Source organism: Rana temporaria, chromosome 3 (assembly GCF_905171775.1).
Source record: "Rana temporaria chromosome 3, aRanTem1.1, whole genome shotgun sequence".
In the NCBI taxonomy this organism is placed as follows: domain Eukaryota; kingdom Metazoa; phylum Chordata; class Amphibia; order Anura; family Ranidae; genus Rana; species Rana temporaria.
In genome coordinates this window covers 459,529,060-459,555,621 of record NC_053491.1, presented here as the reverse complement: position 1 = coordinate 459,555,621, position 26,562 = coordinate 459,529,060, and the positions used below count along the sequence as shown (strand labels likewise).

Sequence of the window (26,562 nt, the reverse complement as noted above, 5' to 3'; positions counted from 1 at the left end):
TACATTTAAAAGACTTTCGCCAATGGTAGATTTTAATCTATAATGTTTAGTCTTAGCGAAGTGTATTCATTCATGGAGCTGTTTAATTTTCTTGTTTCATTGACCTTTTTGATGATTTATGATACTGATAGTTTATTTACAGATTCCTAACAGCAGATTCGTCATATAAATACCGACCACCCTCTCCCAAGATGAAGCAGCATCAGAAAATGACCTCTCCAACCTCCTCTTCTACTGTTAATCCTAAAATTAAGAAACTTCTCCAAATGATTGACTGGCCAACACCTCCATCTACTGTGGAGCATTTCAATTTTTCAACCAGTCCCAAGAAGTCCGAATACCGTCTGTGGAATCCTCAAGAATCTTACAAGGTTGGAGAAAAACTACAAGTGGTCATCACAGCTCGGGATCATTATGGTCACCCAAAAGAGTACGGTGGAGACTTCTTCAGGGTCAAGTTGCATAACCCAGTTTTGAAGGCTGGAGTCACTGGACAAGTAAACGACTATGGCAACGGCAGCTATCTGGCTACCTTCTTGCTTCCATGGCCAGGAGAAGCCCACATCCACATCATACTCTTCCACTCCAGTGAAGCTGTGGATATTTTAAAGAAGAAAAGGGAGAATTATCCAGAAAAGGTGAATTATGATCATTTAAAATTAAAAGCATTTTTTTTTATTTTGGCCAAAAAGATCTAACACCTGCACTTTGTCTTACTTTGAAGGTGTATTTTAAAGGCTATTTTTACTATAATGGGAGCGGCGAGGTAGTGGAATGCAACCTGGAGATTAAAGGAAAGGATGTGTGCAAGTACCGAGACCCAGTTAGTGGTGACACATGGCAGTGTGTGAGGCCAAAAAAGCTCCCCTGTGACTCCTGGATCCATCACTCAATGGGTGGGACGCGAACAGTGACCAATGCCCAGGAAGATTCTCTTCTAAGTGGGTAAGCAAGACTATAACCATTTATATATTTTATGCCTGTACATTGTATAATTTGTTAAATGCATATTAAGTCTGCAAATATACTAAATAATGAAAGAAAAACCCTAGAATAACAATAATCAAATAATGAAAAAGGGGTATTGCTAAGGCAAATCCTTAACACAAAAAGTTCTTATATGACAACGGTTGAAAAACCAATCCAAATCTGTCAATGTGAATGGTGCATACACAAATACTGTAGTATCAACAACCATCAAGACAATAATTATTCATCAAGGAAAATGAATCAGTGAAAAACAGTGAAATTGGAATATCAGTCCGTGTGCAAAAAAACGAAATATAAAAATGAAAATGAAAACACAGAAAAAACCTCAGTGATCACAGTAAAGTCAATATCAGTGATTGGAGATTATGAACAAAAAATAGGAAAAAGTCCATGTAAGTCATGGGTCTTCAAACTATGGCCCTCCAGTTGTTCAGGAACTACAATTCCCATCATGCCTAGTCATGTCTGTGAATGTCAGAGTTTTACAATGCCTCATGGGATGTGTAGTTCCGCAACAGCTGGAGGGCCGTAGCTTTAGGATCCCTGATGTAAGTAATAGCCTTGAAGCATCCACGGTGACAAATACTCCACAGCACTCAAGGAAAAGTGATAATAGAAAATGCCTCCACCTGAGTACACACTGCCGCTTACCGAATAGATGTGATCTCTTAATTACAGATCAATTACGTATCTCTGCGTCCAGCCGATTGTATCTATGCGCCTGATTCTTAGAATCAGTTACGCATAGATATCTATTAGATCCGACAGGCGTAAGTCTCTTACGCCGTCAGATCGTAACTGCATGTTTACGCTGACCGCTAGGGGCGTGTATGCTGATTTACGCTTCGAAATATGTAAATCAGCAAGATACGCAAATTCACGAACGTAGGCCCGACCGACGCAGTACAGTTACGCCGTTTACGTTAGGCTTTTCCCGGCGTATAGTTACCCCTGCTATATGGTGGCGTAAGTGCGGCGTACCAATGTTAAGTATGGCCGTCGTTCCCGCGTCGAAATTTGAAAAAGTTACGTCGTTTGCGTAAGTCGTCTGTGAATGGGGCTGGACGTCATTTACGTTCACGTCGAAACCAATGACGTCCTTGCGGCGTACTTTGGAGCAATGCACACTGGGAAATTCCATGGACGGCGCATGCGCCGTTTGGGAAAAACATCAGTCACGTCGGGTCAAGCCTGTTTTACATAACACACGCCCACCTCTTCACAATTTGAATTAGGCGGGCTTACGCCGGCCTATTTACGCTACGCCGCCGCAACTGTTTTTTGAGAATACGGCACTTGCCTGTAAAAGTTGCCGAGGCGTAACGTAATGGGCGCTTGGTCCTGCCCACATACTGCAGGCCGCATGGACACTGGAGCATATAAACCACTCCCACCGTGGAGTAAGTAATGAAAGGCTCGATAGTGAAACTCTTATGCCCTGTACACATGATCGGATATCTGATGGAATCTAATCCGATGGATTTTTTCGTCGGATATCCGATGAAGCTGACTTTCATCAGTCTTGCCTACACACCATCAGTCAAAAATCCGACCGTGTAAAACACTACGACGTGGTGAGAAAAACAAAGTTCAATGCTTCCGAGCATGCGTCGACTTGATTCTGAGCATGCATGGATTTTTTTCCGATGAAGTTCCACACAGACGATTGTTTTTTTTCTATCAGTTTTTTATCACAGGAAAATTTTAAAACACATTCTATTTTTTTTTACCGCTGGAAAACAAACCGATGGGGCCCACACACGATCGGTTTGTCCAATGAAAACGGTCCTTTTTTATCAGACAAACCAGTCGTGTGTACAGGGCTTCAGAGGTGCAACTAGAGCTAAAGTTGATGGTTCTTCTAGTCCTGCAGCCATTTAAAGAACAAACCTGACAATTCCTACATTGGTAGTAGCCAGTAAGTCCTGGAAAGAACATAGATCTTATAGCTGGGGGGTTGAGGATGTTGGGGGCTAGTTTCTCTTTCAAAGAGGGAGCCCCCCTGAAGACCACCTGGGGTCTGTCAGGTAAAATAGTTTTTAAAATGTTATCATTCTTTAGAATATGCCAATGTTTATTCACAATTAGCCAGATTCAGGTAGATCGGCATATCTTAGATCGGCGTAGCGCATCTCATTTGCGCTACGCCGACGTAACATAGAGAGTCAAGTACAGTATTCTCAAAGCACTTGCTCCGTAAGTTACGTCGGCGTAGCGTAAATTGGCCAGCGTAAGCCCGCCTAATTCAAATTAGGAAGGTAGTGGGCGTGTTGTATTAAAATTAACTGTGACCCCATGTAAATGAATGGCCGAACGAATGGCGCATACGCGCGCATGCTCAGAATCACGTTGCATATACTCCCTAAGATACGCCGGCTCAATTCATATGACGTGAACGTAACCTACGCCCAGCCCCATTCACCTACGACTTACGTAAACAACGTAAAATCCGACGGCAGTTCCGAGGTACATACCCTAACATGACTTAGACCAGCTTTTTGGTGGTTTATCTTTACGCCGGACGTACACCTTATGTAAACGGCGTAGCTTACTGTGACGGGCGCAAGTTCGTCCGTGAATCGGCGTATCTCGCTCATTTACATATTCAACGCGTAAATCAATGGAAGCGCCCCTAGCGGCCAGCGTAAATATGCACCCAAGATACAACGGCGTAGGAGACTTACGTCGGTCGTAGGAAGTCAAAATTCAGGCGTATCTTGTACTGTGAATTAGGCGCATAGATACGACGGCACATCCGTAGACTTACGCAGCGTATCATTAGATACGTCGGCGTAAGTCTTTGTGAATCCGGGCCAATATGTTTAATATTGGAATGCTAACAGGAATAATTAGTAATAAATGGATTACGAAATGCGTTACTCCCACAGCCATCAGTTTTTTGTTTTAGTAAGTTAGCTCTATCAACACTTTTTACATGATCAAGGGTACTAGTAAGGAACTCTAGAGAGTAATCTTTATCCACAAATCTTTGTGTAAGAACCTGTGCTTGTGCCAGAAAAGTTGTCTGTTCCGTGCAATTACGCTTCAATCTCAAGTACTGGCTTTTCGGCACTGACTTAAGCCAGGAGGCATGATGGCAACTATCATTCGGGATAAACGAATTCCTGTCGGTGGATTTGAAAAAAGTAGATGTGACAAAACTATCTCCACCGACAGAAATCGTCAAATCCAAAAAAACTTTTTTTTTTCTGGCTGGCTTCATAACTTAGATGGATACCTCTATTGTTGATATTAAGAGAGTCCATAAACACAGAGAGATCACTCTCGCTGCCATCCCATAGGAGGAGGATGACGTCTGTGTGCATTTACCCATGCACCCACATATGTCCTTTCAGATTAAATAGCCTTACATATATGCAGGGGAGGGCTGGCAGCCTTAGGCCTGGGGGGCAAGTCCAGTCAAGTGGCCCATGGAGAGTGGAAAAGACCACAAGAGTCCGCACAGAGCCTCCCCTTACATCAGAGTCCACACAGAGGCCCCCCTTACATCAGAGTCCGCACAGAGGCCCCCCTTACATCAGAGTCCGCACAGAGGCCCCCCTTACATCAGAGTCCGCACAGAGCCTCCCCTCACATCAGAGTCCGCACAGACCCCATATACATCAGATCTGATGTAAGGTGTGTTCTGGGAAACTTGATTTAAGGGTGCATGCTGTGGACTATTGTGTAAAGAGGGTCTCTGCTCACCAAAGCCTGCCCCCCCTCCCCTTTAACAAAGTCCACAGAGCACCCCTTTTTATACACTGGGAGGCAGGAGAGACTAGAGAGGGTGAGCTTTCCAGGATGGAGGCTGAGGGGCAGGCAGGCTGTCTGATGCTTTTTTGGGTTCAAACTTCCTGTGCAGTGCCCACATATGTCCGGGGAGTGTGTGTGGGGCAGACTCAGAAGGAGGAGGAGCAGATGAGCTCTATCTCTCCTCGTGTCTGTGCAGAGAGAGAAGGGGATGTCAGCGCTGGTGTGCGCTGAGGCAGAGCTATGTGTGAGACGAGACATAGCTCAGCTCTGCAGCCATCTACCTCGGAGCTGACACAGGCAGGGCTGCACAGCGGGAGGTGAGCAGCGGCCGTAACCTGTGTTAACAGAGCTCCAGCAGGCATATTCCTGCTCTGCAAAAACAGCATTTGGTAGTGGCAGCCAGTGGCTGTGCATAGTGTCACCAGCCCAGGGGGAGATTTCCACCCTGCCCCCCCTGCCAGCCCTCCCCTGCATTAATGCATGTATTCATGCACTCATGTATACATATTTTTGATAATTTATTTTGATAATTCTATATATATTTTTATTCAATATATCTGTGCATTTTTGTTCTTTGCTGTTAGTCGACTTTCAATGGTGTTCACTGTCGTGACCCAGCTTGAATTTGCATGAGATATACAGTTTTTATTACTGGGTAGGTCTTTAGCGCCGGTTTTAAATGTCCTATATGGATTTTTTGATGACTTCAGTGCATGATCCATATGAGGCTTGATGATTAATTATTTTCTTGGTGGTTGTTGATATACTATTGTATTTGTGTATGCACCATTCACATTCTCATTAAAAGATTTTGATAGGTTTTTCATCCTTTGTCATATAAGAACTTTTTGTGTTAAGGATTTGCCTTAACAATACCCTATTTTCATTATAATATTTGACTGTGAGTTACTTAATGGTAACATATCACACAGGTTCAATTTATAGCACAGCTTTTTCCCGTTACATATATGTTCTTTGGTGTTTGTATAACATTTCAGTTGCCGCTTGTTACCTCCATTTAAATAGCACAGTTTTTAATTCTTCCAAACAATAAATAATAACCTTCCTTTACTGAAAAGGATTACCAGAGCACTATGTTTTTTCTTAGGGCTCGTTCACAGTATGGTCACCGCTATGGCATATAGAAAAACTTGTTTTCTATGTGCCCCATGCATACCACAATGCAGCGGTGATGTGTGATACAGAAAAAAGGAAGACATGCTGCATTTCTCAGGGTCACACGGCTTTAGATGCAACTGCAGCACATCACAATATACTGCTCTGCAGAGGACTGAATTAAAGGGATGTCCGCCCACCGCTGCAAAAATTAAAAGCCAGCAGCAGCACATACTGCAGCTGCTGACTTTTAATAATCGGACACTTATCTGTCCTGGAGTCCAGCGATGTCGGCACCCCAGCTGATGTTTCCATCAGCTGTTGTGTGCAAGCCGCCTCCATTACGAGTAAGGGAACCTGGCAGTAAAGCCTTACGACTTCAAGCCGGGAACCCTACTGCGCATGCGTGAGGCTACGCTTCTCTTACCTACTGGCCCGGCGGACGTGGAAGGAGGAGGGAGTTCGGGCGGTGATGTCAACACCTGCGGCTGAGGCTCCCAGAAGTGGAAACAGGATACCTGTGAAAGACAGGCATGCTGTTTCCCCCTCCCCCGAAAGGTGCCAGATGTGGTACCGGAGGGGGGGGGGTACAACAAGCAGAAGTTCCACTTTTGGGTGGAACTCCGCTTTAAGTGTCACTTTGTGACACGTCAATAAAAAGAAAAAAGGTATACAGTGCCTTGCATTATAACAATGCAGGGCACCACATGTCAATTCTGCAGCGGACACCAGCCTTTAGTATGTAGCTGGTGTGAGCAGGCCCTAAGGCTCCATTCACACCTAGGCGTTTTAACGCCTGAAGCCCATAGCTAGTGCAGCCTGCAATACGCTGGAGGGGTGATTTAACATTGTCGGCTATGGAGATGGTTCACGCCGTACACCTGAAGCTCAAAACAAGTCCCGGACCCTTTTTTTCAGGCGGCTTTCGGCGTTCGGCATAGCCGACAATGTTAATCACCCCTCCAGTGTATGTTAGGCTTAAAAAACGCCGCGTTTTGTCGCGGCAAATCGCGGTAAAATACGCCGTGTTTGTCGCGACAAATTGTGGCGTTTTGTCCCGCGATTTGTCGCGACAAAACACGCCGTTTTTTTAGCCTACAATACGCCGGATGGGTGATTTAACATTGTCAGCTATGCCGAACGCCGAAAGCCGCCTGAAAAAAAGGGTCCGGGGACTTGTTTTGAGCTTCAGGCGTTTCGGCGTTCGGCGTTAGGCTGTGGAGATGTGACCCATCTCCATAGCCGACAATGTTAATCACCCCTCCAGCGTATTTCAGCGTCAGGCGTCGGGCGCCTAGGTGTGAATGCAGCCTAGAGAGGCAGCACAGTAGTCACTACTTGCCTTGGGAGGTCGCTTTGTTTGACTCTAGGCCTGCATTCATACTGTAACGCCGCGTACGAGGCGTATTTTGCCGCGATTTGTTTAACTTTTTTTATTTTTTCTCACAAATTATTTCCATTGCCGTCTATGCCGAACGCCAATGCCGCCTGAAAAAAGGGTCGGACTTGTTTTCAGGCGGCCAGGCGTACGGAAATTCACCCCTCCAGCGTATCGAGCGTCGCGCTTCAGGGCGTTTTGTCGCCTATTTGTGAATGCAGCCTTAAACTTCAGACAAGGGATGAGTCACTGTGATGGGCCATTCAGTTTTGTGTAAATTTCATCTTGAGCTGTTGAAGTTTGTAAACAAGGTGCATTTTTCAACAAACAACACATGTGAGCTAATCTTAGGCCAGATACTCCCACCATCAAATTGTCTCTTGTGGTACATTTATCCAGACACCACTCTTCATGAGATATTTGAAACTGAGGATAGATAGGGTATCCTCCACTTATTATACATTTTTTTTTTTTTTTTTTTTATAAAATATTAGATTATTATAGTATGAAAACCTTACCTTTACATAAACAAAAACCTAAAACTGACCTCCATGTTTTGGTGAACTTTAAATAGTTATTTTGGCCAAACTGGTTCAAACAAATGAGTTTGTTAACAAACACATGCAACCACTGGCCCAGATTCAGGTACGACTTGCGCGGGAGCAAGTGTGATTTGCGCCACGCAAGTACGGATTTGCTCACAGGCAAATTTGCGGGTGACCCAGAAAGCAAGCTAAGCCTGAAATGTGGCATTTTTGCACGGAGGCAGTTTCTCTGCCCCGGCGCAATTAAGGGGCAATTTTGCTCAGGGAGCAACTTGCGCTCTCATGGTTTTCCCTCAGCAAATATGCAAATGAACTGCCACTGATTCATAAACTTGCGTGGTGAGGAGCATTTTGCTCCCAAAGCGCGCAAGCTGTTTGGCCGGGGCAAATTTGCACTTTATAAAAGCAGGGGCAAGTTAGCAACAGATGGCCACAGGTCAGCTGGAGAGCAACTACAGCACTCCTCACCGTGTGTAGGGACTACAAACAAACAAAAAAAAAAAAACTTTGAGCATAAACTAAATATAGAAAAGCTCCTAATCTGAGCAAAAAAAAAATATCCCCCCAAAAAAATAATATAAGAATAATCAAAATAAATTTAAAAGGCTCATTATATGAGCAGCAAGGGATAGGTAAAAAATACAAAAAATAAAAGGAAAATATATATATATATTTTTTTGGACATCCTTGTGCCAAGGGTGCCCCGGCTCTGGCTCCTCAGTCTGCAGGGTTGAGCCTGTGGTGGGGATGGAGCCTGGGCTTAGGATGGAGCCTGTGGTGGGGATGGAGCATGGGGTGGGGGAGCATCAACCCCTACTTCCTCACTCCTGGCAGGTGGTGCCTGCATGCCCTCCATGGCGTTGGCCAGGCGGGTGAGCACGCTGTTGGTTTGGGCCAACATCCGCAGCTGCCGGGTGGTATTGGTCCTCTGCTGCCGCCGGGTTAATCTCCCCTCCTCCCGCACAGCAGCAGTGTTGGCCTCCACCGCACCTGCCAACCTGCTCACCTCCGCTGTTAGCAAAGCGATGGCACCCTGCTGCTCGACCATGCAGGTGACCATGGCTCCACAGTTGGCACTGACTTCCTCCAAGCTCTCAGTATCTCGTATCCCCCGGTCAGCATGCAGGGTGAGGGCCTGCTACAGAGAGGAGGAGGAGGATGCCTGGCTGTCCGCCACCCGCCTCAAGTCTCCCACCATGTCCCCTATATGGCGGGTCTGCCGGGCCTGCTCCTCCTGCAGACCTTCACGGAGGCTGGAGGTTACACCCCTCGTTTTACATAGAGCCTTCCTTGGAGGAGAGGCTGGGACACGAACTGAGGGAGAAGGGGAGGGGGCCACACTGGAGGGGGGACACTGGAGGGGCTTGCCCTGGAGGGGGATGACGTTATGGTCGGGGGGTGGTGGGGAGGTCAGGGATGGTGGGATCCCCCTGGAGGTACACAGATTCATCCAGGTTGAGGATAATGGACTCCTCCACCACTTCCTCCTCCCTAGATGGACTATGGGCGATATCCTCCTCCACCAACATGCCCAGTATCTGCAGGGGGCCTGACTGGACCCCATGATGTTCTGGGGATGGCGTGGGGTGCCCTACAGCTGACGATGGCCCAGCCTCATCATCAACAATATGTTGCTGGAGCACCACACTTATCACATGTTCCCTTCTACCCCCTCCCATGATACACAGCATATATGAGAAATAAAAACTTTTTACATCTTCCCTTCTACCCCCTCATGTGTTCCCTTCTACCCCCTCCCATGATACACAGCAAATATGAGAAAAAAAACTTACCAGTCCCCAAGTCCCCAACAGTGGAGTCATAGCCTGGGAGTCCCTCCACCTGCTCCAGCACTAAACTCTGTGCGATAACCTCCTCCTGTGGATTTAATCGTAAAGAGCAGGCTGGTCCTCCTCCCTTGCCCCTGCTATGCTTTCTGATTAGGACAATTTTGTCCCTGACTCGACGACGCATGTCAGTAAAAATTTTTTGGATGTCCTCCCAGGACCTCTCCTCAATGCCCAGGGCATTTATGTCCAATGTAATAGCCTCATATATTGCCCTCCTTTGGGCTACGGTGGTATTCTTCCGCTCTGAATCAAAAAGAACGGCAGTATGGCGCGTCAGTGCCGCAAGCAGTATATCCATCTCAGCGGAGACAAAATGTGCTTTTCTTTTTTTTTTCTTATCAGGAGGTGCCATCTCAGAAAAAAGGGCAAAATTACCTTGCTCAGGGGGGGGGGGGGGTGGAACAAGCAGGATGTAATTTTGCACAGGACCTGCGCAGGTCTGCCCCTATTTATTTGCTCAGTGCAAGCAGGTGGGCAGAATTTGCCCTGAAAATAGGTGCAAACCACTGCTGAGTGGAAAAAAGATCATTTGCATAGGGCACACCCACTTTCACTTGCGCTGCCTTAGGCCCTGATTTTTGCCTTACAAAGGAGCAAGTTAGCAGACAAAAGGAATGCTGAATCAGGTAGCAATCTTTCCAATTTGCCCCAGCGCAGAGCAAATCAGCTGCTCTTCACATGTGCAACTAATGGGCAAATCTACCTGAATCTGGGCCACTGTGTCCAACTGGATGTACCCTCAGCTACATACAGTATACGGTGCTTTGTTCTGCCAGTGGGACTGGGACTTCCTGTCATGTTTCCAGAACAACTTCAATTTTGGTTGAGCGTTTGCCTAGCTTTTCACAGGATCAAATTGTCTCGTATTTGTATTTTTTGGATGAACACAAAGCTTCCTCAGATTGGCTGAGGTGGAGAGCATGATATCATCTGCCTGCTTCAGCCAGGGAGAAAAGGTGATTTTCAAGGCACTGTGTGAATTAATTCCATATGGTAATAAATATTTTCATTAGAAATAATTCCTAAAGGGAAAAAAAAACATACGTTTTTACCTTTGTATCGTGACCATCAATGGCCATGAACCATGACCATATAGTATCTTGGTAGGTCAGGACATACTCCAGACCAGTCCATCCCCGTGTGATATGCGCAAAAGCCTGAAGGTGGGTTAGAGGCATTATGATTTATGTGATGCCAGTGGACCATTTAGATTGCATTGCCTGCCGACTTCATCAACATGAAGAGACCACCCCTTCCTCCTCAGGTGGGCAATGACAACAACAGAAACAGGTAGCCAATGCAGTAAATCAACACTATTTTCTCTGTACTATCCTTCATCGGAGTCCGATTGTCCGTGGATTACGACACAATGTAATGCCTCTTAAAGCAGGGATGCCAAGTCTGAGGCCCTATTCACACGTCAGTGTTTTGTAGCTGGAAGCTTAAAGCTCCAAAACACTTGAGGAGAAAAAAAAAAATTCTATGAAGACGGTTCACATCTCCACTCCAGGTCGCCTGAAGCCAGACGCCTGAAGCTCAAAAAAGTTCTGGAGCTTTTTTTGTCGCTCGAATTGGGCAGATTTAAGCTTTTGTGGCGCGTTTTTATTTAGATAGAAATTAATAGAAACGCGCCATTCGCAAATAAATAAAAATAATCATAAATAAATAAAATAATTTAATATAATGTAATAAGTAAAAATTTATGTAGCGGCCTGCTACTTTCATAGCTGGCGCTGCCTTAAATTTAGAGGGTAGTCAGAGATTTAACTACCTCCGACTGTATTGTTTTACCAAATTTGGGCCTCTGTTCCAGCCGTGGCTTTACTGTGAGTGACCACTATTGTTGTCTGGGGTGTTGGTCCCACCCCAGGCCGAGGGTGGCAGCAGTCGTGTCAAGGTGTATTGGGTGTTTTTCCTCGGCAGCCAATCAGTGGGGGTTGATCACCTCGCTGTGCATGCTGGGGGAGAGTACTTAAGGGACAGACGTCATTAGTTCTGGGTCGTCGTGGTCCGTTCCTGGTCAGTCGTCTCACCACCCCCCGAGTGTGGCCCTCATGGTCGGGGGGTGCGTGTTCAAGTGTTCCTGGCTCTGGGACCACGTTGGTCTGGAGCTGTATTCTATCAAGTAGGTCCGGTAGTTAGGCTGGGTCTACGCTTGCAGAGTGGTCCTGTGCTGTCCGTCCTAGAGGGAGAAAGCCACAGAATGAAGCACCTATTCTGGAGAGCACTGAGCAGAAGGCTGGTACACTCAGGAGAAGCCTTGAACTTCATTGAGGGACGCACTAATACTGAGAGGCCAAGTGAAGGTCGCCTGTCAGCTCTGATTTCACAACAATCTATTTCAAGAGGAGATCAGGGTGCTTAATCCTATGCTGAGAGGATTCTGGACCGAATATATCTCCACCTTTGGGAAGGTCTGTGACAGAGACTTTGCTAAAGTTCCGTGTGACACCCTGGCTGCTAGGCTAGTGAGAGAGGTGCGCAATACCCAATCTGGTTAGAGTGGCGACGAGAGTTGCGTTGCTGAAAGCAGGAGTGCTTCCGAACAAAAGTTATACATATGTACCTACTACCCTTCCACCTCTTCAACTATTACTTTTATTCCTTTTACCACGTTGGGTAAATAAAGCACAGAAAAAGAAGACTAAAGTGTGGACATTGAACTCTTTTCTCAACTCTCATCAAGTACCCTAGGCTAAGTAATAGAGGTAACATGCCACTCAAAACAAACCAGCAGCTCCTTCGGGGGTAGTGCTACATATGTAATATGTAAAAAAGGAACAAAGGCCCAGATTCAAGAAGCAAGGGCGCCTGCGTAACCATAGGTTACACAGCGCAATTGCTTACTTGCTCCGGCGTTACGAATGCTCCTGATTCAGGAACATCGTAACACCGACTGCAGCCTAAAATCTGCGTGGCATAAGGCTCTTATGCCACGCAGATTTTAGGCTGCATTCTTGCGATGACCGCTAGGGGGCGCTCCCATTGTGCTCAGTGTATAGTATGCAAATTGCATACTAACACCGATTCACAATGTTGCGCGGGCCCTGTGTACGCAAGTTACGGAGTTTCCGTATGGCGTCTTTAGCCGTTCCCGCGTCGTGAAATTTGAATTTCACGTCGTTTGCGTAAGTGATTTGTGAATGGCGCTGGACGCCATTCACGTTCACTTGGAAGCAAATGACGTCCTTGCAACGTAATTTGCCGCAATGCACGTCGGGAAAGTTTCCCGACGGAGCATGCGCTCTACGCTCGGCGCGGGAGCGCGCCCAATTTAAATGATTCCCGCCCCCTACGGGATCATTTACATTAGGCGCCCTTACGCAGGGCAATTTTAAAGAGCGCACACGCAATTTACGGAGCTACTGCTCCGTGAATCGCGCGCAGCGCAGATAATTTGCGGGGGCGCAGGGCAAAAACGCTGCCCGGTGCCTCCGTAAAAAAGGGGCAAATCGTACCTGAATCTGGGCCAAAGTCTTTACCATGTAACTATAGACCTGTTAGTTTAACTTCTATAGCTGGGAACATACTGGAACGTTTAATAAAAGACCACATAGATGAGTTCTTGCTGGAAAAAACTATTTAAGCAACAGACAGCATGGATTCATGAAAGACAGAAGTTGTCAGACAAACCTGATTTCTTTTTATGAGGTAAGTAAAACCTTGGACAAAGGCGTGGCAGTGTACGTGGTATACTTGGATTTTGCAAAAGCGTTCGATACAGTTCCGCACACACGGCTCATGTGTAAGGTAAAGTCTACAGGAATGGAAATATCAGTTTGTAAATGGATAGAAAACTGGCTAAAATACGTAATTCAGAGAGTCGTGGTTAATGATTCTTACTCTGAATGGTCCAATGTTATCAGTGGTGTACCCCAAGGTTCAGTGCTGGGACCCTTACTTTTTAATATCTTTATAAATGATATCAGGTCTGGGATCAAAAGTAAAATTTCTGTCTTTGCAGATGACACCAAGCTATGCAGTGGAACAGGGCTGGACTGGGACAAAAATTCGGCCCTGGACTTCATCCAGACTGGCCCACTTTGACAGGTCTCTCTCATGGCGGCCGGACAACTCCCGCACCCGCCCCCCCCGCCACCCAAGCCCCCTCTCCACCTTCACTAGCCACTCTGCTTTATTAGAGTAGAACAGCTGGTACTCTTACTCTTATAGGCAGTACCAGTGGGGAAGCTAGACATTATTTCACCCGGGGCAAAGTATCAGTTTGGCGCCCCCCCTTATGGGACAAGATTAGGCAGAAGTGAGAAACTCCCAGGCCATAGCTGTTGAGTCAGCTGTCTGTCCCCTCCCCCATGCTCCTCTGTCCCCCCTGCTCCTCTGGTCCTCCCCCTGCTTCTCTGTTCCCCCCAGGTGAGCGCTGCAGGGATGGAGAGGAGGTGAGCGGAGGGGGGGCGGCGGTCCGCTGTCACTGAAGCTGGCCCACTGAGCCATCGGCCCACCGGGAAACTCCCTGTAGTCCCAATGGCCAGTCCATCCCTGCAGTGGAATATCGTCCTTACAGGATGTCTCCAATTTACAAGCCGACCTCAATGCTCTGTCTAATTGGGCGACTATGTGGCAGATGAGGTTTATTGTTGATAAATGTAAAGTTATGCACTTGGGGGCTAAGAATATGCATGCATCATACATACTAGGGGGAGTACAACTGGGGGGATCCGTAGTGGAGAAGGTTCTGTTTTTTTTTGGTAGATCATAAGCTCAATAATAGCATAAAATTCCAAGCTGCGGTTTCCAAAGCGAGCAAAGTCCTTTCTTAAAAGCGGTATGGACTCCAGAGAGAGAGAGAGAGAGAGAGAGAGAGATAATTTTTCCCCTGTACAAATCATTAGTAAGACCTCATCTGGAATATGCAGTTCAGTTTTGGGCACCAGTTCTCAAAAAGGACATTGGGGAATTGGAGAAAGTGCAGAGAATGGCAACCAAACTGATAAGAGGCATGGAGGAGCTCAGCTATGAGGAAAGATTAGAGGAACTGAATTTATTCACTCTTAAGAAGAGGCGATTAAGGGGAGATATGATCAACATGTACAAATATATAAGGGGTCCATATAGTGAACTTGGTGTTGAGTTATTCACTTTACAGTCAACAAAGGACTAGGGGGCACTCTTTATGTCTAGAGGAAAAGAGATTTCATCTCCAAATACGGAAAGGTTTCTTCACAGTAAGAGCTGTGAAAATGTGGAATAGACTCCCTCCAGAGGTGGTTCTGGCCAGCTCAGTAGATTTCTTTAAGAAAGGCCTGGTTACTTTCCTAAATATACAGAATATAACTGGGTACTGACATTTATAGGTAAAGTTGATCTGGGAAAAATTCGATTGCATCTCGGGGGATCAGGAAGGAATTTTTTCCCCGGCTGTAGCTTGTGTCTTTTTTCAACCTGTGTAACTATGTAACTATGTAATAATACATAAATAAATGATAATTAATCCCTAACCTTAAAAAATATTACATACATTATTATTTATAATAATAATTTATTTATTTATTTTGTGCTAGGCTTAGGGAGTTTTTGATATTTATTATTATTATTATTATTATTATTATTATTATTATTTTAAGTGTTAGAGGTTAAGTATAGGGGTTAATTATTTATATACTATTCCTTAGCTTAGGCTGCACTGACACATAGGCTTCTCCTGACCACCCTGTTGTCCTACCGTGTATGACCCCGACTCACCTTGAAAACTTCCATGACTGTGGCAGTCATCTGCTATCAAGCTACCTACACCTGTGCTTCTTTGAGCCATGTACCTCTGTCACCACATTCAGGGGTGCTCGGACCAGAGCCGAAAGGGAAGCCCTTCAGTCAACTCGGCCTCCAACCAAGGTACCTGACACCTTAACCCCTAACCCCAACCCTCTAATCTGAATCCTAACCTTAACTCTAACACCTTAGGCCCCATACACACCATAGAATCTATCCGCAGATAAATCCCATCAAATGGGTTTCTGCGGATAGATTCTATGGTGTGTACACTCCGTCGGATATTTATCCGCAGATAAATCTCCCCTGGGATGGATTTCCAGCAGATGGATATTTGCTGACATGCTCAACAAATCCATCTGCTGGAATCCATTCCAACGGATGGATCCGCTCGTCTGTACAGACTTAACGGATCCATCCGCCCAAAGGGATTCCCCGCACGCGTCGTAATGATTTGACGCATGCGTGGAATTCCTTATATGACAGCGTCGCGCCCGTCGCCGCGTCATAATAGCGGCGACGGCGCGACACGTCATCGGCAGAGGATTTCAGCGGGGATTTCAATGCGATGGTGTGTACACGCCATCGCATAGAAATCTTCTGAAATCCTCGAGAGGATTTATCCGCGGATACGGTCCGCTGGACCGTATCTGCGGATAAATCCTCTCGTGTGTATGGGGCCTTACTCTAACAAAAAAAGTAATAATAAAATGAATAATAACAAATAAAAAATAAATAGAAGCTAATGGAAAAGCAAATAAATAAATAAATAAAAAAAACTAGCAAGAAATGATGCAACAAATGATAGTTTTCACTATTGGCTAATAGAAAAACTGCAAAGCTCAAAAATGTGTGCAAGTCGCGCATAAGAACGTGTGAAAAAATTCCGGAAAAATGTCAAAGGTGCTACTCTCAGGTGTGAATACAGCCTTAAAAGAGGGGAGGGTTCTGGGCATGCTGTGCAGACGAGGACACACTCATTCTGGGGACTGTCCTGGAAACTAGGCATGTGAAAAAGGGAAAAATGTGTTTTGTTTCGTTTTAATTCGTTATTTAATTAATTTCGTTAAGTTAGATTTGTTACATGTGTTAAATTCGTTTTCGACCGAATTTCGAAAAATCCGGTCGAATTCGATAATATTTCAATCGGATTCGAAAACAAATTCTATTTGAATCGAATTCGAAAACAATTCGATTCAAAAACAAATTTGAATGAAAATTGAAAGCAAATTTGAATCAAAATCTAAAAAATATAAATCGATTTCTAAAAAAGAATACAATAAAATAGAATATAAAATAATAAAACAATAGAATGAAAATCAAAGAATAGTAAAGAACAGAATGAAATTTAATAGAATGTAATCAAATAAAATAGAATATGACCTGGCTTCTTCTATTTATCTTCTATCTATCTATCTTCCATTTTCTGAAATTCGAAATTCATATAGAATGAACTCAAATTCGAATAGAAAAATATTAGAATAGAGTAGAATAAAAAAAAAATATATATATATATATATATATATATATATATATATATATATATATATATATATATATATATATATATATATACACATATACATATATATTATTATTCTACTCTTCTAATATTTTTCTATTAGAATTTGAGTTCATTCTATATGAATTTCGAATTTCAGAAAATGGAAGATAGATAGAAGATAGATAGAAGAAGCCAGGTCATATTCTATTGTATTTAATTACATTCTATTAAATTCCATTCTGTTCTTTACTATTCTTTGACTTTCATTCTATTGTTTTATTATTTTATATTCTATTTTATTGTATTCTTTTGTTTTCGAATTCGATTCGAATAGAATTTGTTTTCGAATTCGATTCGAATAGAATTTGTTTTCGATGTTCGATCGAATTTCGTCCGCGGGTTTTCGATTCGAAAACGTTCGTTCGGATTCGGTAAAATTCGTTAATATTACAATTCAGGAATTCGTATGCATCCGAATGTCCGAATAATGAAAAATTTGTCCGAATTTCGTTTCGGAACGAAACAAAATGCACATGCCTACTGGAAACCAGGGACATCTTCTCACACTACTAATAGGTGTTAATTTGCCATTGCTAAAATTCAAACTCTTGTTCTTTTTCAGCTCTGTTACATTCCAGGTAATCAAAGGGTCAATTCCTCCTATCAAGGTGAATTCAGATAACAGTTCAGTGGGTAAGAATTTTAGGGTAATCTTAATTTAACTAAATGCTAGAAGGTTGCAGTTATTTTACCTATTGTATCTCAGCTTTCCTGTTGTAGGACTGCAGTCTTAGCAGGTGTCAGATAACGCTACAGTAAACCCTTTTTCACACAAATAGTAGGTGCCACCTTGTGTTTTAAAAGAAACACATACCATTTACAGTATCTGTTATAGAAATTCTGACCTTAAAGGGGTTGTAAAGGTTTGTTTTTTATTTTCTAAATAGGTTCATTTAAGCTAGTGCATTGTTGGTTCACTTACCTTTTCCTTCCATTTCCCTTCTAAATGTTTTTTTTTCTTTGTCTGAATTTCTCACTTCTTGTTTCTCCTCAGTAAGCTTGCCCCCATCATCCATTGGGGTTAGTCAGCCAGAACAGCTTACTGAGGAGGAACAGGAAGTGAGAAATTAAGACAAAGAAAACAAAGAAACATTTTTTAAAAGGGAAATCAAAGGAAAAAGTAAGTGGACCAACAATGCTCTACCTTAAAGGAACCTATTTATAAAATAAAAAACAAACCTTTACAGCCCCTTTAAGAATTAAGAAATGTCTGTGACACCCACTGCCATGCCAACAGAGTCTGTGGCTGCATATAGGTGTACCTGTCTTTGTACTTACCAGGGTCTCACCCAAGAGCCCAGGATCTCATACTAACGATGGGGACCCGGAATGGCTCCGAGTGCTCGCCTAGTGTTTCAGAATGTCTCTGGCGCCCCCCCTCTGGTTACATGAAGTACTGCATACACTAGCAGTGCCATTGGAACCGATTATCTGAGTTTCCATTATTTCCTATGGGAAAATTCGCTTTTATAAACAAGTGCTTTGAAATACAAGCACTCTTTTACAACAAGTTATGCTCGTAATTCAAGGTACCACTGTATAAAGTTACATTTTAAAAAAAAAACATTTTTTTTTGGACTATTTTGGCTCTTTGATAATTAAAAAATCAGGAGATACCTAATACTAGTTACCACCAAATACAAGCCCAATTGATCCTGAAAAAAACAAGGTATAATCTACGTGGATACACAAAGTAGTTGTGATGATATGTACAATTTTACTAAAACATGTCAAAATTGAAAATTGTGTCTTAAAATAAAGTATTGGAAAAAAAAGAGTAAAAAAATTTAAAAAAGTTGCAAAATTGTGCTTAGGCAATATTTGTTTTACCCTTAGACATGAAAATGAATAGCATCAAAAAAGTACTTGTTGGATCTTTACTACTGTGAATCCTTTCATCCAAATTTCGTGATTAACATGAGATCCTTTCCAAACTTCTAGCGTTCTGATTGAACTCAGTCGTGTCTAAACGTATTCATCCAAACTCATACCTGGTAAATCTACTTATATAAACGTACGCAGATTTCGTTATTTTGGGGCTGGATACACACAAGGCATTTGACTCAATTGAATGGCCCTATATATTTCAGGTTTTGCAGAAATTTGGCTTTGGAGAAACATTTATCTCCTGGATTAGAATTCTATTTACTGACCCGCAGGCCCATATACAAGTCAACGGCTGTATATCTGACCCATTTAAAGGGGGACTAGGCAGGGATGTCCGCTATCACCCCTGCTATTCGCTTTAGCAATTGATCTCCCAGCAGAAATTCTTAGGCCCTGTACACACGACCGGATCGATCCACTGGGATTGATCCGCGGATCAGTTCCAGCAGATAGATCCGGTCCTGTGTACGGCCTAGCGGACATTTTCAGGCGGATAAAAATCCAGCCGACGGATTTTCAGAGGATAAAAATTTCTTAGCATGCTAAGAAATCTATCCGCTGGAATCCAGTCCAGCGGACTGATCCGGTCGTCTGTACAGACTCACCGGATAAGTCCGACCGATCCCCATCCCTCGCATGCGTCGTAATGATTCGACGCATGCGTGGAAGTATTTACCTTCCAGGGTCGCGCACGTCGCAGCGTCATCGTGTGTACAGCCATCAGATCAAAATCCGCCAGAGGATATCCTCTTGTGTGTACAAGGCCTTAGGGGCTCACCTCTCCTCTGGGGCATACTGAACAGTACTTTAGAAGAACTGCTGCTGGGTGGAGTTTGCGTCCTTTTCTGCGTCGGGTATGCAAATGAGCTATTTCCGACGATCCACGAACGTATGTGCGCCCGTCGCATTCTTTTACGTCGTCTCTAGTCGGCTTTTTCCGGCTTATAGTTAAAGCTGGTGTTTTGCGGCGTATAGTTAGACTTGCCATGTTGCCGTCGTATCTTTGTTTGAGAATTCCAAATAAAGATACGACGCAGCAAATTTGAAAGAACAGCAGATTCTCCGGCGTACTTTTTCTGTGAATCTGGCCCACAATTATTCCTAAAATAGCACATGTAGTGAATGTACTAGCACATGTGAAAGATTTGGGTTGGAGTGACCTTTTCATTTGACCTTTTCCCAAATTGTGTATTTTTTTCTCCCCCCACTCTTTTGCAGCCCTCACAGCCAACCTCCCACCCTGTAAGCCTGGCCTGGAATCTCCAACACCATCTGGATATTACTATTTGAACTCCTGGGTCAGTTTGACTTGTTCAGCTAGACATTTCCCTCGTCCAGCTGATGCCTTGGCATGCCTTAAAGGAAAAGACATCCACATGTTTGGAGACTCCACACTGCGTCAGTGGTTCGAGTACCTGGAAATGTTCATTCCAAGTAAGGTTTTATCTTCTTCACCGTATTTGTATTTTGTTTGCAATTTTGTAAGGCGTTTCCCAACATTTCCGTACCAGACCAAAGTCTTCATGATGCTGCAGTTAACTTTTTCACTGTCACTGATGCATGATATTAGTCTGCAGCAACTCGCAACTTTAAACGTATGCTCAAACTGAGATACGCTTAAATGTTGCTAAGATACGGCCGGCGTAAGTCTCCTACACCGTCGTATCTTAACTGAATATATTTACGCTGGCCGCTAGGGGCGTGTATGCTGATTTACGCCTAGAATATGTAAATCAGCTAGATATGCCTATTCACGAACATACGCCCGGCCGTCGCAGTAAAGATACGCCGTTTACGTAAGGGGTTTTCAGGCGTAAAGATAAACCACCAAAAAGATGGCGCAGCCAATGTTAAGTATGGACGTCGGAACCGCGTCAAATTTTTCAAATTTTACGTCGTTTGCGTAACTCGTCCGTGAATGGGGCTGGCCGTAATTTACGTTCACGTCGAAAGCATTGACGATTTGCCGACGTCATTTGGAGCATGCGCACTGGGATACGTCCACAGATGGCGCATGCGCCGTTCGATCGAAACGTCATTTACGTGGGGTCACACTTAATATACATAAAACACGCCTACAGCTTCAACATTCGGCTGCAAAATCTTTAAGAATACCATACTCGCCTCTCAAAGTTACTATGGCGTAGCGTATAGGAGATACGCCACGCCCGCCTAAAGGTATGTGAATCTAGCCCACTGTGTGTAAATCCGAAAAGCCGAATGTCAGGTGGAAGGGATCGGGTGACTGTACAGCCACTCAATCACTTCCACACACCTCTTGTGCATTTTCCCTTCCTCCTGCGTGTGCCCTCACCTTGTTACCCGGTCTCTGTGCTCCCACTTGCAAACCTTCTACTGGCATGGTGGGTGCCACCACATAAAGGTTAGGGTAGGGGTGCCCAACCTTTTGAAGTGCGAGGGCCACTTAAGCGACTTAGTAACCAGTCGCGGGCCACAATGAGTGGAGTGGGCAGATGACAGGTCTGCATATGCAAAACGGACATATAAATCTCCTGCACCATAAAGGTGAATGGAGGTCCAATTGGGTCGGACCGATCGGGAGAAAGGGGCCTCGGGCTGCTTTTATATTACCCACACCACGGGTGCAGTGCACCTGTGGCTTTTCTGCGGGTTAGCTGTACTTTGCCATAGAATTCTATTATACCCTACAGGTGTGATACACTTTCAGAAAGTGCACCAAACCCGCAGGTAAAACCAGAAGTCTATTGCCGCGTACACACGACCGTTTTTAATGTCAATGAAAAAAACAAAGTTTTTCTCGACGTGATTCTTGTCAAGCCTGCCTTGCATACACACGATCGTGAATAAAAAAATGCTCGAGCAAACACGTACGACGGCACTATAAAGGGGAAGTTCCATTCAGATGGCGCTACCCTTTGGGTTGCTTTTGCTGATTCGCGCTTTTCAGTCTTCATGCTTTTCAATCTGTTACAGCGTGACGAATGTGCTATCAAACGCTTCTATTACAAACGCTAGTTTGCTCCCGTCTCATAACTTCCGTTATGAGACGAGTGCTCCCGTCTCATAACTTCCTTCTGAGCATGCATGTTTTTTTCCCGTCGTTAAAGCCTACACACGACCGTTTTTCACGACGTGAAAAACGACAAGAGCATGTTCTAAATTTTTAATGCCCATTTTTCACGTCGAGAAAAATGCTCTGGAGCCTACACACGATCGTTTTTAATGACCAATTTAAAAATGGCATTTTTCTCGTCATGAAAAATGGTTGTGTGTACGCGGCATATGGCTCAGTGCAGGTAAGCCGCAGGCGACTCTGCGCTACAATTGCGGATCAATTTGAAATCAGCCCAGTAACCACTGCAGAACAGATATGCCCATATATAAACTGTGATTTTAGTTCTAAGCTTACCTTTATTAACAGTCTTCCATTCAGGTATCGCCGGCTGTTGCTGTCCCAGGCGGTGTGCATTTGATCTCTACCTATGACAGGAGTCTGCAATATACAGGAACCAACGGCTTATGTGGCTTTGCTCTGCAGCTGTTTGCTTCCTCTACCGCTTGCTTCATTCACAACACTGATGCTCTGGAATAGTGGGTAGGCAACCTTCAATCTGGGTGCGCCAACCCGTCATTCCAGAGCAGGAGGTCACAGGTCACATCAGAGGGCTCCACAGGCCACAAGTGGCCCCAGGGCCACTGGTTGGGCACACCGGGGTTAGGGAGACCAGTGAATGAATGTAAGTAACTGAAAGCAAAATGTATTACATCTCTTCCAAGTTCTGTTGTCGCTTTCCCTGTCCACTGTGGCTGGGGAAAAAGCTAATGGAGCATTGCCTGCACTCAATTAGCTTCAATAGAGGGAAGGTGAGACATCAGGTGTCAAAAATCCATGATGCCTCATTAAACAGGACCTATCATAGCATATCACATAGGGGACATTTGGTTCCCTTATATAATAAAAAAAGTTTAGTTAAAAAAACTATAAAAAAGTTACATCCAAGCATTTATACCCCTTCTCCCAAAAAAATTGGATCACCTCCACATACACGCATATATAAATATAAACACATGTATCAGCAGCACCTAAGGAGACATACACTATATTACCAAAAGTATTGGGACACCTGCCTTTACACGCACATTAACTATAATGGCATCCCAGTCTTAGCCCACAGGGTTCAATATTGAGTTGGCCCAGTCTTTGCAGCTATAAGAGCTTCAACTCTTCTGGAAAGACTGTCCACAAGGATTAGGAGTGTGTCTATGGGAATGTTTGACCATTCTTCCAGAAGTGCATTTTTGAGGTCAGGCAATGATGTTGGACGTGAAGACCTGGATAGCAGTCTCTGCTCTAATTCATCCCAAAGGTGTTCATTCGGGTTAAGGTCAGGACAAGGTGCAGGCCAGTCAAGTTCCTCCACCCCAAACTCACTCATCCATGTCTTTATAGACCTTGCCTATCCTCACAAATGCACTTCTGGAAGAATGGTTAAACATTCCCATAGACACACTCCTAACCCTTGTGGACAGCCTTCCTAGAAGAGTTGAACTGTTATAGCTGCAAAGGGTAGGCCAACTCAATATTGAACCCTACGGACTAAGACTGGGAGGCCATTAAAGTTCCTGTGCATGTAAAGACAGGTGTCCCAATACTTTTGGTAATATAGTGTATGTTGATTGTGCAACACTTTACATATCACAACGCACGATAGAGAGTGAACAATAATTCTAAGCCTATTATTCATGAATATTTATAAACTGATGATATGTAGGGGCTAAAGTGTTGCCTATGGAAAATTTAGGATATCAAAGTTTGCCATCATTTGCCTGGCACATGCAATTTTAACTGTTTCTCATCCACCCACAGTACATTTACTGCAGGCAGGTAGCACAGGACATGTACGGCATCCAGCCTGTCATGGGCATCCATGCCCATGTGCTCACCCCCTCTTAATCCACGCTGTCACTGGCCACAGCTGGATTTTGTCAACAGATCTCGGGCCAAAGATTTATGGCTGAAACCTGCGGATCGGCTGTAGCCAATCGCAGCACAGAGTCCTGCCGGAGCAGGTAGAAAAACAGCCAGATCTGTTAGTAAGAGCAACACACATTACACACTGTTTTGCCGCCTACAGCCGATCGCACATGCCGACTAAAAAAACATGGATTTTTTTTCTGACGGATGTTTGCTCAAACTTGTCTTGCATACACACGGTCACACAAATGTTGTCGGAAATTGCGAATGTCAAGAACGTGGTGACATACAGCACGTACAACGAGCCGAGAAACGTTCAATAGCCAGCAAGTTTTGTTCTTGGAAAATTTGAGAACCAGCTCTCAAATTTTGTTGTCGGAAATTCCAACAGCAAATGTCCGATGGAGTCTACACACGGTCGGAATTTCCGACAACAAGCTCCCATGGAACATTTGTTGTCGAAAATTCAGAGCGTGTGGACGCGGCATTAGGCACACAGTTAACCCCTTGATGGCCCAAGGATGTTAACTTGGGTTGTCCCGATACCGATACTAGTATCGGGACTGATACCAAGCATTTACTTGTACTCGGGCAAATGCTCCCGATGCTTCACCTGATACTTGTACTGTCAGCGGTGATCAGTGCGCGGGGAAGTTACAAGCACCGATCACCGCTGTATAGATTTAAAATAAATTTCTCTGCTTCTCCCTACACCCCTCCCCCCGCGCGGCTTTCAGCTGCTTTAAAATCAGCGGTGATCGGTGCTTGTAACTCCCCCACACACGATCACCGCTGACTGTCCCGTGTCCTCCTCCAGCCCCCCTCCATTTTGCTGCAGTCTCCATGTATCCCGCCGTGTATCCCGTGTATGCCACCGTGTATGCCGCCATGTATCCCGCCGTGTTTCTCTCCCCTTCCGTGCTCCTCCTCCACCCCCTGGAAATGTCAGGATGGAGAGCAGGGTAGGAGCCGGTAAATCCGGCTCCTTACTGCTCCGAATGAACAGAGTCAGTGATCACTGACTCTGTCCATTCACATAACTGAAACATTGTAACCTGTGTTTACAAATGTTTCAGTTTATGAATGAAGAGAAGACGCTGTCTTCTCTCCTTTCATTTTCAGCGCAGCTGATGCTGCTGAGAAAGGGACAAGGGGAACATGTGTCCCTAGTCCCTTTCCCTGTCTCAAAGGGAAGATGTCAGACGTCTGTTAAGACCCCTGATATCTCACCAAAGCCCCCCCAACAGGGCTGAAAAAATAAATAAAAAAATAAAGAATAAAAAAACAAAATAATACAAAAATTATTGTAGAAAATAAAAAAAATTAAGAAAAAACACACTGACACGGTCCACCCCCCCCCCCCCCTAAAAAAAAGAAAGCATTATAAATAAAAAAAAATAAAAAAAATGTAAAAAATTAAAAACAAATTGTTAAAGATAAAAAAAAAAAAAAACATACTGACACATGTGCCGCTGTTACATGAGATTTAAAAAAAGAAGGATCGGTATTCGGTATCAGCGAGTACTTGAAAAAACGTATCGGCACTTAAAAAAGTGGTATCGGGACAACCCTAATGTTAACCCCTTCCCAGCCAAAGTCATTAGTACAGTTTCAGTGTATTATCGCTGATTGCTGATAGTGACTCCAGTGTCAACAAAAAGGAACCAAATAAGTGAAGTTCAATTTAAAGGTTTACATTTGCTTTAACATGTACTTTGCTCTTCATGGACAAAGCACAGGGTTTTTTTTTTTACTCTCATTCCCTGGAAAATGGAAAAATATTCAATAATTGTATCCAACATCTACTTTTTACCAATTTCTTTTTCTGTTTAGGTCTTAAGAGGATTGATTTACATGGAACTTATAAATCAGGTCCTCTGTTGGCGGTGGAACCCAATGCTGGTGTGGCCTTACGAATGCGCGCTCATGGACTCCCTCTGAGGACCAGTAAGACCATGGTGGCTGACCTGCACTATGAATCAGCTGACCTGTCTAGGATTGGTGGAGGACCTCAGACTGTAATTGTGATAACCTTATTCGCTCATTTCACTACCTACCCTGTAATGGTCTACTTGGAAAGGCTGGAGAGAGTTCGTCAAGCAGTTGAGTCTCTCCTTTCCCGTAGCCCTCAGACCACAGTAATAATAAAATCTGCCAATACAGGTTCTAGCGCAGTACATATCAGTGACTGGTTGTTCCTTCAATTGGACATCTTATTGAGGGCGACCTTCAAGAGAATGGCGGTCACCATTATAGATGTGTGGGATATGACATCATGTCACTACCTGCCCAACAATCTTCACCCAGGTCCAGAAGTCATTAGGAATGAGGTGGACCTTTTTCTGTCTTATATATGTCCAAAATAAGACATGGCCTTTACAGGTAGTCCCCCCTGCGCGTCGGAATTGCATACAGACTAGGGTTGTCCCGATACCACTTTTTTTAAGACCGAGTACAAGTACCGATACTTTTTTTCAAGTACTCGCCGATACCGAATACCGATACTTTTTTTTAATCTCATGTGACAGCAGCACATGTGTCAGTAGTTTTTTTTCTTTTTATCTTTAACAATTTGTTTTTAATTTTTTACAATATATATATATTTTTTATTTATAATGCTTTCTTTTGTTTAAGGGGGGGGGGGGGGGGTGGACCGTGTCAGTGTGTTTTTTCTTTTATTTTTTTTATTATTTTCTACAATAATTGTTTTATTCTTTTTTTTTTTTATTCTTTTTTTCTTTTCTTTTTTTCAGCCCTGTTGGGGGGCTTTGGTGAGATATCAGGGGTCTTAA

At 44.1% G+C, this 26,562-nt stretch overlaps 1 protein-coding gene across 1 annotated transcript; it reads left to right on the top strand.

Moving 5' to 3' along the window:
* On the top strand, window positions 1-26,233 carry LOC120933508 (NXPE family member 3-like). Its single transcript, XM_040346749.1, has 5 exons — window positions 1-638; window positions 725-945; window positions 17,489-17,559; window positions 20,032-20,247; window positions 25,604-26,233. The coding sequence occupies exons 1-5, from the start codon at window positions 192-194 to the stop codon at window positions 26,134-26,136; spliced, it is 1,488 nt and encodes a 495-aa protein (XP_040202683.1). The 5' UTR covers window positions 1-191; the 3' UTR covers window positions 26,137-26,233.
* Window positions 26,234-26,562: the final 329 nt, after the last annotated feature.

Bases quoted from the DNA above. Each gene is read 5' to 3' on its own strand.
- LOC120933508 (XM_040346749.1), top strand. From the start codon at position 192: ATGAAGCAGCATCAGAAAATGACCTCTCCAACCTCCTCTTCTACTGTT. The intron at 17,560-20,031 runs GTAAGAATTTTA...ACTCTTTTGCAG, and splicing joins TTCAGATAACAGTTCAGTGG to CCCTCACAGCCAACCTCCCA. The intron at 20,248-25,603 runs GTAAGGTTTTAT...TTTTCTGTTTAG, and splicing joins CCTGGAAATGTTCATTCCAA to GTCTTAAGAGGATTGATTTA.